At 38.0% G+C, this 13919-nt stretch overlaps 1 protein-coding gene across 2 annotated transcripts in view; it reads right to left on the minus strand.

The window, feature by feature from the left end:
- Nucleotides 1-4648: 4648 nt before the first annotated feature.
- RDX (radixin) overlaps nt 4649-13919 on the minus strand; it is a 36727-nt gene continuing 27456 nt past the window's right edge. For both annotated transcript variants that reach the window (XM_038126908.1, XM_038126911.1), the window contains 6 exons: nt 13203-13366; nt 12449-12579; nt 10170-10330; nt 9127-9219; nt 8043-8285; nt 4649-7060 (listed from right to left, as the gene is read on the minus strand). In XM_038126908.1, coding sequence (XP_037982836.1) covers nt 6896-7060; nt 8043-8285; nt 9127-9219; nt 10170-10330; nt 12449-12579; nt 13203-13366 — 957 coding nt within the window. In that variant the 3' untranslated portion in view covers nt 4649-6895. The remainder of the gene's footprint in view (nt 7061-8042; nt 8286-9126; nt 9220-10169; nt 10331-12448; nt 12580-13202; nt 13367-13919) is intronic.

Below are 13919 nucleotides of genomic sequence, written 5' to 3' on the forward strand. Positions count from 1 at the left end.
AAGGGGACTTTCTGACTTTCTGAGTTTGTCATCTCTTTGGAGTGGCAAGAGGTTTTATTGTTTAATACTCTTCATTTTTTTTTGTGCTGGTGAATGCGTTGCCTGTTAAATAAACAGTTTTTTCCACTTTTCTCTAAGGAATTTTCCCAAACCAGCTGGGGGAGGGGCCACTTGAATTTGCTTTCTAGAGGAACGCCTGTGGAGGTTTTCTCCCAAATTTGCCCTAAATCAGGACAACAGGGCAGGCTGAAGAACCATGGGATACCTGACTCCTGCTCTCAGGTATCTGTGCTTATGCTATAGAGGAGTTCAGCTTTTACAAGAGTGACCTGCAGAGAAGGTTCAAGCCAGACAGGAATATAACAACAAATAAGCCTTATTTAGGACTCCACAGGAAAAGCCAACTATTTCATGGCTGGTTTTTGGTGTTGTTTTTTTTTTTTTTGGTTGGTTGGTTTTTTTGTTTGTTTTGGTTTTTTTTTTTAATTTTTATTTTTACATCCAGGACACCTGTTGTGCAGAAAAGCAAAGCTGCAGCACCATGCAGTTGTGCCTGACAACTCTGCTGTCTGAGCAGGAATAACCATCCTGCTCCAGTGCTTTCTCCTGCCTAGTCCAGACAGCCAGATGAGCTACACAATGAAAGAACCGAATTTCTCTCTCTCCCACATACTCCCTTGTGCATGTGAGCAGAGATAGGCTCAAAGCTGAACCTCATGAGTATAAACACCATGATTCAGATTCTACATTAACATATTTGTTTTCTGAAATTTTCTCCAGAAAGCTACCAGTAATTATTAACTAGTCAATACAATTATTTATGCTATAAGGTGGCATGTACCATGCATGTCTGGTAAGAGAACATGCGCACAAAATTAATCCAAAGACTATTTTGAGAAGCAGCAGTAACAGTTCTAAATTTGAAGATGATGAGTTCATTGGCTTTGCCGAAAATAAGACTAAGATCCCAAATGCAAGAGAAGAAAGAGCTGTGTTTCCAAATGCTGCGGAAAAGTACAACTGGCACTGAGCAGTGAGACAGATGCCCAAAACACTGTTCACAAGAGAAGAGATCCAAGAACTCAAAAAGTGAATTGAACTGAAGAAACGCTATCAAGGACATGAAACAAACAGTGGAGTGCTGACTAATGGTGGGAAGATTTCTTAAAATTTTTAGAGTTTTTTCTGATGTGTGAACAAGGTTACCTGATTCTCAAACACTGAATCTGCTCACTTGGATGTAAATTAATTTGTTCCCAGCAATACAGGCAGTTTGGATCAGGACCCACTCATCTGTGTGTTCTGGATGTTATTTCTCAACTTCACTGAAGACTGAAATGCACTTGGCAGAAATGTTTTGCGCCTTGGTCTCAATGCAAATGAATCGCCTTCTGGCAAAACAACTGCAATTACCATATTCACAGAGATTAATTAATAATCAGAAGTGCTATTTGAATAAAAGTGTGGCTCATTGATATATTTTAAGAAAGCATTTGACACAGTAGTCAACCATTCACCATAAGCTTAGTTTAGCAGAATGTTACTGAAGCCACAGATTAAGAAGTTAAATACTGTATCAAGTTTAAAGAAGAAATCCAGGGTGAATAAGAGGTGTGAAAGCTAAGGCTGTAGGGAGCTGTGGATACAAGATCCCACTGAGCCGAGCGTAGGCAGCTGCAGGGCTGTGGAGCGATTACTGTTTCACAGGGCCACACGTGGGTTTCATGTTGCTGGAACAAGCAGTGGGGCAGCAGAACCCTGCATGTGCTCCTGGCCCTGCAGAAATGTGCTGAGGCAAAATTACCACACTGCAGAGGAAGTTATAGTTATAACACAGAGGCCAGGCTGGGAGCACATGGCCTTAAGAACTCCAAGACCTTTTGGTGCTGGGTAGCAGGTTTTCTAAAAGCCTTCAAATAGTGGCAACTCCTCTTCTGTAAATAAGGTACCTTAAAAGCACACCAAGAAACAAACAAAAAAAAAAAAAGAAAAAAAAAAGAAAAACAAATAAGCACAAAAAGCAGTGCAATCGTCCTACCTCTGAGCTTGATTTCTTTTCACCTGATCCACTTATCCAGAGCACAGGAAACATTAACTCTTATGCACACGTGCATTAGGAACATTTGCACCAAGCAGGCCGCCTCCTTTGATGTGCATTTCCATCTCCCCTTGTTTCTTCTGCTGCCTAAAGCCTACTGCTGTGAACAGAAACACTCTTGACATATTATTTACAAAAGCCAATATAAATACCTCATGGAATACCAGCAATTCAAAATGCTCTGTTTCCTCCTGCTAACTTTGTGGTTCCCTAAAGTATGAGCTATGTGGGCATAATCTGTCTCTTCCAGAGGCACTGCTGCAAGTATCGTGGTACCTTCTGAAGAAATTTGATAGCTTGGTGAGAAACTCTTTTGGGCTTGGTGAGTCCATTCATTCACATTGAACAAAACATATACATTTGATATGGCAGCGATCTCTTGGGTGGAAGGAAGGAAAAAACAAAAAAAAAAAAAAAAAGCAAAGCAAAGCAAAGCTTCTTTAACAGCACTCCAAACTGGCAGTTTATCAATTCAGACAGTAAAGCGAACACAAATGACAAACTCCATGAATCAAAACAAAACCAGGCAACTGGCCTATGCCTATGGATCAAGACTCAGCTCAGTGAAATGAAAAGTACAACTTGCTCCAGAATGCTGGCTGCTAAATTTGCTAAGCAGATTATTGGTCACACACCTGCCACAGGACCATACTGAAAAGGAGTCCTCCACACAAGTAAATAAATGAGCCAGTAAGGGAATCTAGTGTACATTTGCATTTGGGGTTTTCTCCCCTCTCTGAGCCCTCTACCATCACACCAACCCTTCAGCTTCCAGTTGCCCCTTGCTGCTGACTGGGTGCCCAAACTGGGAAAAGGAGCAGCCAGGCAGAACTCCCCTGCCTGCAGACCAATTTTGTGGGGAGGAAAGGCACTGGACTGTGCGGCTTGGGAACAGAGCAGTGGAACACAGCACTTGGCAGGTGCCCATGGCCACCAGCCAGAAGCATCTCCTCAGCCACCCAGGCAGCAGAGCATTCCCACTGGGAAGCAGGTACCCTCCACCTACAAGCACAAACAGCAGAATGTGCCCCTTTTGTATGCTGATACATTGACACACATTACATTTTCCAGGACAATCTTATCTCCCAGCCAAGATAAATTAAATTGTGTATGAGACAACTTCTATTAATAAGTGAACTTTGCTCTTTTGTAAGGAAGCTTTCAATTTCATGTTGCTGCTTTAAGTATATTTACAAACACCAGGATCAACTACCTCAGCCCACTTGGATACATCATTGTTGTTAAAACCCCTGACGTCTTGGATTTTAAAAGTTCCTCTTCAAAAGCAAGAGGTTTTAATTAATTATTTTAATCTCTATATTTTCTTTAAAAATTAAGAGAAAATATTTGTGGTACTTTTTATTCAGAAGTTTGAAAGACCTCATTTAGAACAAACCTCCTTTTTCCTCAGAGGTGCTCAAAGTAGGTAATTTGAAAAACCGTAGAGAACGTGTTTTAAGGAAAATGCAAAAGCACTATAATGCTTTCCGAGCTGGTACAAGTGACAGAAAATGTAGGTTTGGATTCGTAGAATGAACTACTTGAAGAAGACAGAACATTTTCTTGCACAATGAGGCATTCTGTTTGATTATAATAGTCTGTAAATAATGGCTCTATTTTGCATCTTTTTCTCTCCAACTCAAGGGTATATTTTTGAAAAAATAATCTTTCAAAGCATTTGCCTCCCCTTTCAACCACACTACTGGGAAGCTACATACCTACGCAGAAGCTCTCTAACCACTCTAACAAGTGAGAAACCTCAGTGCTAAGGCTTCAGCAGCAGGAGCTCCAACAAGAGAGAAGTGTCAAACTAGAAATATGCACATTTATAAGTACCAAGTTTTAATTCCTCACGGCAATTCTGCCCTATGGGGAAACAGATAGGGTCATGTGCTTGTACTGAGTGCAAACAAATTCAAGAGAGAATGGAATGGCACCTGAGAGGAGGTCTAATTCATGTGAGAACATTTTAGCAGGTTATTTGTACACCTATTCACATGGGACTGTTCCTGTCCTTACCAGGTGTATTAAAGAAATGAAAAAGTCCACTAACTTGTCATTGTTTAAAACACATGACTATGCATGCGTTTAACAGCACTGTCTACTATAAGGTACAGTATCAAAAACAAAAAACAACAAAAACCAAAGAAATCAAGCTTTAACAATAATTAAGATATTGACCTATTAAACTAAATTTCCCTTACCTGGGGCTAAGCAATATGTAGGCAGTGATTGAAAGTTCTTACGTTACCCACAGAGCTCTTGCATGGCCAAATTATCCTCTGTTCTCAAGAGAGCAAATTTGCTGTGATGATTCACATCCTGTTTTGAATCGACAAACACCAGTGCTTCCTCCTAACTGTATGTGGTAATTTCTTAAGCAAAATACCATTCTCTAGGGGTATAATTTGATTTTTTTTATTTCATTCTGACCAGAGTGTGAAATAAAATGATCAAAATTTCTACAATGCTCTGGAAAGAGAGGCTATTGGACTGTGCTCAGTAAAGTGGTCAGAAAAAAAGGGCATTAAATAACAACAATGGACCTCAGAGAAATTAACTGTATCTCTTTATTGTTAACCAATGAATGTTATCCAAAATAGTAGATGTAATTGTAGCTTAATTGTACAACACAAAACATGATGCTAAAGGAAAAAGCATGTGGAAAATTACTTCACGAGTAATCATTAGATGTATTCTTAGTATTTCTGCACCAGTAAGTGTTCCCAACTGCTGGTGACAGCAGCTATTTCCACTTTGTTCATTGTGAAAACCTGTATTACAAATGGTTGTTCCTGGTTGTTTGAATTAAAAAAAAAAAAAATCACACAGCTTATAAATGGATCAAATCCATTCAGTCCTACTCTACATGTTGTAGATTTATGAACAACAATCTTTACTGGTGTTTTTTCCAAACACTGAAACTGATGGATCAGTGTTAGTGCACACTTTTCAGGGAAAAATGAAAACTCACTGGAAGCACAGTATTTCACCTGACAGGCCAAACTGTTCAAATACTTCAGAAATTTGCTTAAGCTTCGGTGTATGAAGCCCGTGAAACAAAAACTGTTCTTACAATGCACTGCAAGTTGAAACACCAACTTCCACCAAGCAGCATTTTAAAGCATGTGCACAGCATCTGCACATCAGTCTTCAAGGTCAAGCAGATATGTTTAGCCCCACAAACCAAAAATATATTAATGTATCTTTATTTAATTTTCATGATGTCACCCCACATAGCCAAACTTTTACTCCGCAAAATAAAAAAACAAACTTAGTCAGACTGTTCATGAGAAATTTAGACTTATTGTGCATGAAAAAATGTTTAATAAAATGGCAAATTTTAATAGATGAGTGTAAATTTATGAGTGCATAATATCAAACAGAAAAAAAGCTGAACCATCCTCAGAGAAACCTAGGTTCTTCCGCTGCCAATATTTACTAGGGTACTCTAACACAGGGAGTAACTGAAGTCCACATTAACTGTAAAGTTATTACTCAAGTTCAATTTCTAAGCAAATTTCTTAAAAGAGCAGGTTTTCTTTTCAAGAGGGAAAGGACTTAATAATCTGACATCAGATATGACTAGCTTCACCAAAAACTGAAGCTACAAACACTTTTACTCCAATTCTGGGACGTTTCATTTTGTATTTGAAACCCAAACTGACTGACACACACATTCTACACCCCTCCCAGAATATAGTATACCAGTGACAGATTACAGCTTTAAATCACACCAGATGCTTTTACAATTTAAACTCAACAGAAGGCAGTTAGACAGTACTTAACATTATAAATCCATAATAAAGTAAAATAAAATCTTAGGAGTAAGGGCTCCTAGCAATCTTTGATGTTACTGTGTAGTGACAGTCAATTTAAACAGTTATTTTCATGGTGTTTGAAGGACCAGTCATCATGTACATAGTAGTGAGGTAGGATACTGTCCCCTCCCTGGGACTGATGTTTTCATATGCTCCCTTGCCAGAAAGGTCCAGGTCTCCCTACTGCAAATAAAATAATTACAAGCAAATAGCACATTTAGCTTTGTTTATTTTTTCCCTCTTTGCTGCATTGGAACATTTTGCATATCTAAAAGAATCAGCTAGGAAAAGCAATACTTACTCAAGCCTATCAGCAGCAATGTGCTGCCCACAGGTAGTGTTCCATTTAAAAACATTTCCTGGAACTACCACCTGCCATCCAGACCTTTGTGAACAGGTAGGCAAAGAAAACCATCAATGATGACAGGACATGAAACACCAAAGAATTTCACTTGAGGAAAAAAAAAAAGACCACAAACACAAACCCCCGCAAAACAAAACAAGAAAAAAAACCAACCAAAACTGAAAGTGAGCAGTATTAAACTCTTAATGGAGTAGCTACATTGAAAACTAATTTCAAACTTCATACTGAAACAGTACCTATCTAGTTTAGGTACAGTTCCATGCTTCTTTCTATTTTTTAATGTTTAAGCAGTATTTACACTTGTCAGTCATTAAACACTTCACATCTGTTTCCAAAGGGGGAAAAAAACCCAAACAAACAATGAAACTGAAAACATAATGGGGAAAAAACTGCTCTTAAGCTCCACACCCTGCTCCCACCCAAAACCTAGGGTTAACAGACTGCCTTACTGTTGAATAGCTTCCCCTAAATTTGTCTTCTAGTCACTGTAGTCAACCTGGTATTAAGTGCTTTGGCAAAGTGGGGTGCAATCCATCAAATCTGCAAAGGCCTGCTTTTTTTCTCTGTTGGTGGTTCAGCTTTACGAGGAACATATATGCAAAATACCAGCTCTCACATTGCTTCAAACTCATCAATACGCTGCTTTGTATTGCCTTGTCGGATTTGCCGGAGAGTCTTGTACTTATCGCGGCCTGCTTTAACATTCTCAGCATGAAGGACATCATTTTGTGTTTTCTTGGTTTCATCTCTGGCTTGAGCCAACTCTGAACTTAAAGCCTGTTGAATAAAATATTTGAATTTAAGTGCTTTGACTAATCCTTTAACAGTTCTGGAGTTTCTGATAACAACTATTCTGCAATCTGGATAAGAATTTCTTGAATGCCAACCTATGGAATACTTGTTGTGCTCCTCAGTAACTCAAGTTCTGAGGTCTATCAGAAGGAATGCAGAAGGAAAGATAAGGAGAGCATAGGATTCTTTCCTTTCATGAGCGTAAACATTGAGCTATATTTAAAAAAAAGCTTCATACACCATAAAATCCAAGCAGAAAGGGACCAGCAGGATACACCAGGAAAGCCACCTTATTTTTTCCATTTTTCTGTAACTAAAGACTTATCTCCCTCATCCGGTCAGTGACTGACCAAGCAAGAATACTACACATACATGCTACTAAGACAATGCCGCCAGACAAAGTAGCAGCTTTCCTTTTCTTCTGTTTTCTTCCCAAATAAACGTTTTGTAAGCAGGGCTACCAGTACTATAGATAATTATGCTTTGAGGGCTAAGACTTAGCCTGGGAGGAATTACTCAGTTTCAGGGAAATAAGAATATCCAAAATGGGTGTAATTTGAGTTTTTGCATTTTCAACACCTATGAGTGACGACAAACATACATAAATACTACCAAGCAAGCATCTGTTTGTACCACTTAATTAGTTTTGATATTAAAACATAATGCTTTCCTTTTTCAACATGCAGAGTTCTGGAAATTATATAATTATTAGAAACATTTATGGCCAACACAACAGCATACTTACACTTTAAAGCTATAAAGCACAATCAATCTTATATCCAATCTTGCTATATACTCCATTTCTAGAACACTATGAACAATATTGGCTGGTAAACTGGTAATAAACCTAAGAAATGATAAAGAAGCTGTTTCCTTGGCAGACCATAATATCAGAGAAATTTCTCACAAAAGAAGGATGAAAACCCAAAGCCTGAATTGTGCTGATACAACTATGAATCTTCATTACCTGGAGCTGTTTCTTAACACGTTCATTTTTCTGTGTTTCTGTTACCCGTTCTTCCTCACTCCTGTGATTCATGACACCATCAGAAGACAGTTCTGCACTGGCTTCAGCATTGTTCTCATCATGTTCATCATGTTCATTCTCTGTTGGAGGAATAACTGGTGGGGGTGGAGGTGGAGGAGGAGCAGACATCACAGATTTCAGTTCTTCTTTGGTCTTTTCCAAGTCCTCTTGGGCTGCAAAAGCCTAAATACAGCAAACAGTACTTAGAATCTTTTTAAATGATTTATCAAGAGTCAGAAAAATAAAAATTTGAGATGTTCTCAGACAAATGGAACTGATCTTTATAACTGACATGACTAGCTTACACACTTACAATAGTCAAATAGAGACAGAGTAAAAACCAGATAGGGCTCAAAATAAGCTGTACTAGAGTCCAGCTATTTCCAGTAGTAGACAAGAGAAGAGTGAAGGAATAGGACAATCATACCAACTGTTTTCCAACTTTCCTAGCCTCCTGAAATTCAAGGCTCAGGGATTTCCTAGATCAAAGTGATGACTTCAAGTTTCATACTTAACCAGAACTTACTAAAATTTGTTCAAACCCTCTTGGAACCCATGCACAGTAACTACTCACATTCCATAGCTAATTATAGATTTTATGAAGAGATACTATTTAGCTTTAAATTTTTGCTCAGCTACATTTCACGTGCCTTTGTTAACTGTTTTGGTTCAGCTTTCCATCAAATCTCCTGATTTTATACACCTCCCTCCTGAGGTGCTTTCCTCTCTAACATAAAACTCCAATCTATTTCACCATCACACAAAAGGATGCAATTTCTAATCTTTGACCATACCTTTGTCATGAGACTGCCCCCCCTTCTCGACTATGTAATATCAAGAAATGAGTTAAACAGAAGCATAGGCTGGCTTCAGTAGACTGGAGGACAAAAACCTTTAAAGAAAGACTTCTCTGAAGCCTAACAGAAAGAGAGAGGTTTGACCCCATAGGTTTCTAGTGAGATTTCCGCACTCATTTCCCTTAGCCTCTTTGAAGTTCTGACTTCACACAGCATGGGCTCATTACTTTGTGCTGCCATTCTGAAGCTTCCTCTTCTTTCTTTTTCTTGGCCTCCTCTAGAAGTGCAATCTTGGCAGTGAATTCAGCAATTTCTGCCGCCTGAAACAAACAAAAGAACAAAGCAGAAGAAGTTTTAATTTGGTATCAGTCTGGCTTTGCAGTGGAAGAAAGCAGAGCCTTTGCTATGATCCAGCTTGAAAAGAGTTAGTTACCATTCACCACTTCTGTGAAAAATAGAAATTTTAAGCATACATGGCAGGGGGAATGAATCAGAGTACTCTTGCCTAACAGAAATACATCCAGGAAAAAAAATATTTCTCTTCTGCACTTCCAAAGCTTGCTGGGAAACAGCAAGCTGTTGTTACAAACCAGCATTTCAGGCTGTTTCACTCTAATATAACTTTAATGGTCCCACCATTAGGATTATGATTCTGGATCATAATCTCAGTACTATTAAGCTAAATCTTCCCATCAGAATTATGTGCTAAGTTTACAGAAGATCAAAAGCTCATTTATAGTTCAGAAATAATTTCTTCTATTTTCATGCCTTTCTTGATTATTATGCACAAATCTTGCATTAGAAGTAGTCTAAAACAATGTGAGAAGACACTGCAAACACCGGCAACGGGAGAGGAGAAGCAACAAGAACAACCCAACAAACCCCAGTGTCACCACCACCATCAAGCTTCAGAACAAACCTGACTCAGAGAACAGGCTTCCCAAAGAGCTGGAGAAGGAAGCTACTCTTGTTCTCAGCTGGATAAGCCTGAGACTATTAGAAAGAGAATGTAATGAGTGTTGTCAGTCTGAAAGGTGGTGGTCATCTTTTAATCTCCTACAGATCCAGAGTTTTATTTTTGCCTTGCAAAGTAGTGGCAAGTGTAGCGCATTTTTCTAAAACAGTTCCCACAACACTCTGTAACAGTATCTCAAGTACTTTTGTGTTTCAATGTACTTCTTCATTTAGCATAAACAAGGGTAAAGTCTAAATTTGCAACTGTCTTTTCCAATTTTGGTCCTATTTTGAGGAAAAAAATAGAGTTTCTTACTAGCTGCTCCTGGTTCTTCATTTGATCAGCTGCCTGCTTCGCTAGAGCAGCTTTGGCTACTTCAGCTGCTCGACGCTCTTTTTCCAGGCGTTCTGCTTCCTCTTTTGCACGCTTCCGTTCTTGATCCAGTTCTAGAGCTCTTCGAGTCTGCTCCTCTAGCTCTGCCAAGAGGAAAGTTTGCAGACAAGGTATCACTACCTAGCTCTTCCTCATATGTATCCTAGATACCAGCTGTAATATGCCCAAAATAAAGTAACCTAGAACACTAACCAAGACTTACAAGACCGCCTCAAGCTAAGAAAAGCTGTTGAGCATGTTACCCAGAGCTCCATTCCATGTCTGGTTTCCCCCTCACTTTAAGATGTTCTTTGGATATACTTCATCTCACCTGTCATTTCTGACAGCCAAGTGTTTCAGAAAAGTGTCACCTCACTGATAAAACTACACACCCAAATACAGGAACATATAAACGCACGTGCTTCTACCACGAGGATATTTCATATACATTAAATCACTTTCTTAAAGAAAGCAAAAAAACTCTTCTTATTGAAATGCCTGACAGATTCCTTAATCGCAGCTGAAAATTTAAGCACATGCCTCCAGCAAAATTACTTAAGACCCACTGGAAGGGTCAGAAAAATTCTTTGTGTATCAGAGGAGGGAAATTTTAAATGAAGGGAGAGATAATAGCTATCCAGCTGCCTGCGTAGCAAAATATTGAAATCTAAAGGGCAGAACCCTTAGTGAAATAGGAAGAAGTAATAATCTAGGAGTACTGCAAGGTTAGATTTACACAGACAAAATTATACTCCTCCCCGATAAGAAAAACTAGGTGACTATGAAAAAAGCCTTTCTAAAGCTCTTTGCTGATTCTAATGATAAAATTTCTGCTATGATCTTGGCTCTCAGACTCCTTCAACAGAAAACCTAAACAACTACTCATTTTTTCCAACAATCCATTTGCCTTCACCACAAGCTTTAATACTATAAAAGCACTTCCCCAGATATGCTGACACATGCATCTTTGTACTTCTAGTGTTAAGTAGTAAAGTAACCATTATTCTTCAGTTGGTTTCCCAGGCCTACTACTACCTCAGTTATAAAATTAAATGAACATCATTGCAAGTATGTGGGGTTCTACAAATGCAGTACCTAGAAATTAAATAAAACAAAACTACTTAAAAACACTACTCAAACAAATCTTCCTATGAAGATGGAGAACACAAAACTAACACAGACCATTCACATAAAGACTTTTCCACGTGCGCATAGAAGGCTAAAAAGACCAGCAACACATGAACATTTTGTATTGCACCAGAAATAAGGCTATATTGCTCACAAAGTTGTGAGAAAATGTTTATCATCAAACCCCCAGAATTACACTGACACTGTTTTGTCCTGGGCCAAATAGCTCTCTCTAAACAATTCCAAGGCACAGTTAGTGTGTTACTTGTCTGGATGTGTCCAAGCTGTTCTGCATTGACAGACTGAAAAATGCAGGGGTAGAGCTGGAGAGCAGTGCCAGGCATATGTAATTTATTTGCATAGAGTTTATCTGTGATTCTCTCTATGATGTTTGAAGCCAAGAGTTAGGAAAAGAAAGGAGCAACAAAACTTCTATGAATGTGAACCAAACCTGAAGTAGGAAAAAAGAAGAACATAGAGAGGAGGGACTGGGAAGTCATGGAGGCAGGGAATCTACAGGGTGAATAAACACAAAGAACTGTCATTGGTGAAACTACATGTTTTGTCACTCATGTGTGACACTTTCTCAAATCTTACAAGGGAATAGGAAAAGAGGAACGAACAAGGAATTTCCAAATTAAAAGCTAAATTCAACAAAATCCTAGAGAAAGTACTTTGAATCTTCCCCTCTAATTTCTCTGCTCCCTTCAACTCCAGGTTTAGCACTTCGAGCATTTCATAATTCTGAGTTGAAGTGTGTATGCATTAATTTTCATTTTACTAAATCAAAACTTTTTCTACATTAGAAATCGTTTTCTATGAAAAGGTTTTATATGTTTTATATTAGAAAAGGTTTTATATGAAAAAGATACAAACAAAAGCATGCACACTGTCATTTAAACACTGAAAAAGAGTACCCCTCTTCAAATAAAGACTAAATAAAACACCACTAAATTCTTGCCACTATTAGTAAAATAAACTTAGCCCCCCCCAAAGTAACAAAACACACTTTTGACATACAAAAAGAATTGTGGAACTGAACGACACAGCTAAACCAAACACTGTCACTAGATTTAAGAAATCTATGACCTCACCTTTCTGAGCTTTCATGGTTTGCTCCTCTATTTGTCTTAAGCGCTCCATTAATTCCTCCTTTTCACGCTCTATTCTTTCCTTTTCCTTTTCTGCTATCTCCCTTTTTTTCTTCTCATTTTCTAATTGTGCTCTGAAAAAAAAATAGTGAGAAAGTTTTTTTTACTCTCCAACATATTAAATTATACTCTTTGGATGCACAATTTTTCAGTAGCCAATTTTTCAGTTTACTCAGCTAGTAAGGAAGGATGATTTTAAATGCTTCTAATCCTGTTTCTGCTTCAAAATACTGTAAAGAACAATTTATGAACAGAACTGATAATCAACCCTGGTTATGGTTCAGCCAGGTAAATCCAGAACTATATCTGCATTTTAGGCATTATGTTTCATCTGGGCTAGAAACAGCAACAGTATTTTTTAAATCCACGAAAGGTAAGCCAGGACACTCTTCACTGAACTCGCTTTGAGGGTTCACCCGTAGAGTATAAAATTCCCTAAGAATCAAGCAACAGAGAGGTAAGACTTCCACAAAATACATAGCGGGGAACAACAGTACAGCTACTATTACTGTGCTGGAAGCTTAAAAAAGATACGTTTTTGTATTAAGACAGGGGAGCCATGCCAATTCACAAACCTGCTTACACAGTGCAGAAAGAAAAGCAGTTATCTCTTTTCTACAATTCTAAGATATACTATATTCTATGACTTTTTAAAAAGGTAGAATTTTTTTCTGTTTCATGGAAGTTTGTTAATTACCTTTCCAGTTGTTTCTGATGTTTCTCTTCTCTAGCCTGGGCCTTCATCTGTTGCACTTCAATTGTATCAGGTTTCCTCCGCCTCATGTACAATTCATGATTTCCCATACACAGTGCCAAAATTCGCTTGTTAATTCTCAGACGGGGTGCATAAAAAACAAAATCCTAGGGAAAAAGTAATTCCAGTATATCCATTAACTTAAAAAAATACACCTAGACAGGATTCAGAGCATTTACTGCATTCTTGCATTGGTTAAATGAAAACTTACAAGTATTTTGAGCAAGTGAACACCATAATCTGTAAGTCTAGTTACTGCCAGAGACTTAAAAGATAAATTCAAAATTGCACCATGAATACTCCAGAAATTAGGTGGTTTATATAAAATATTCTTTTTTTTTAATTAGACTATTCTCTATTCTGAAGCCTTTTGAACTAGAAAGTCTCATGAAATGTGCTGTTGTAATAAAAAAAAAGGCAAAAAGAAAAACAGAGGAAAGAGGTAGAGAATTTACCATCTTATGCTGTCTTTTCAATGCATCACAGAGTATTAGTTGACTTAAAACCTCGCAACAATTTAGGAGTATCAATGAGAAGGAAAAGAGAGAAAATAAGCATACCATATTTCAAAATGAATCAAATTCAAAATTTCTTTTGATTACTGACTATTCTATCAGTAAAAGTAATAAATGTCACCAATATTTACTCATGCCTTGATGC

Source organism: Motacilla alba, chromosome 1 (genome assembly GCF_015832195.1).
Source record: "Motacilla alba alba isolate MOTALB_02 chromosome 1, Motacilla_alba_V1.0_pri, whole genome shotgun sequence".
NCBI lineage: Eukaryota > Metazoa > Chordata > Aves > Passeriformes > Motacillidae > Motacilla > Motacilla alba.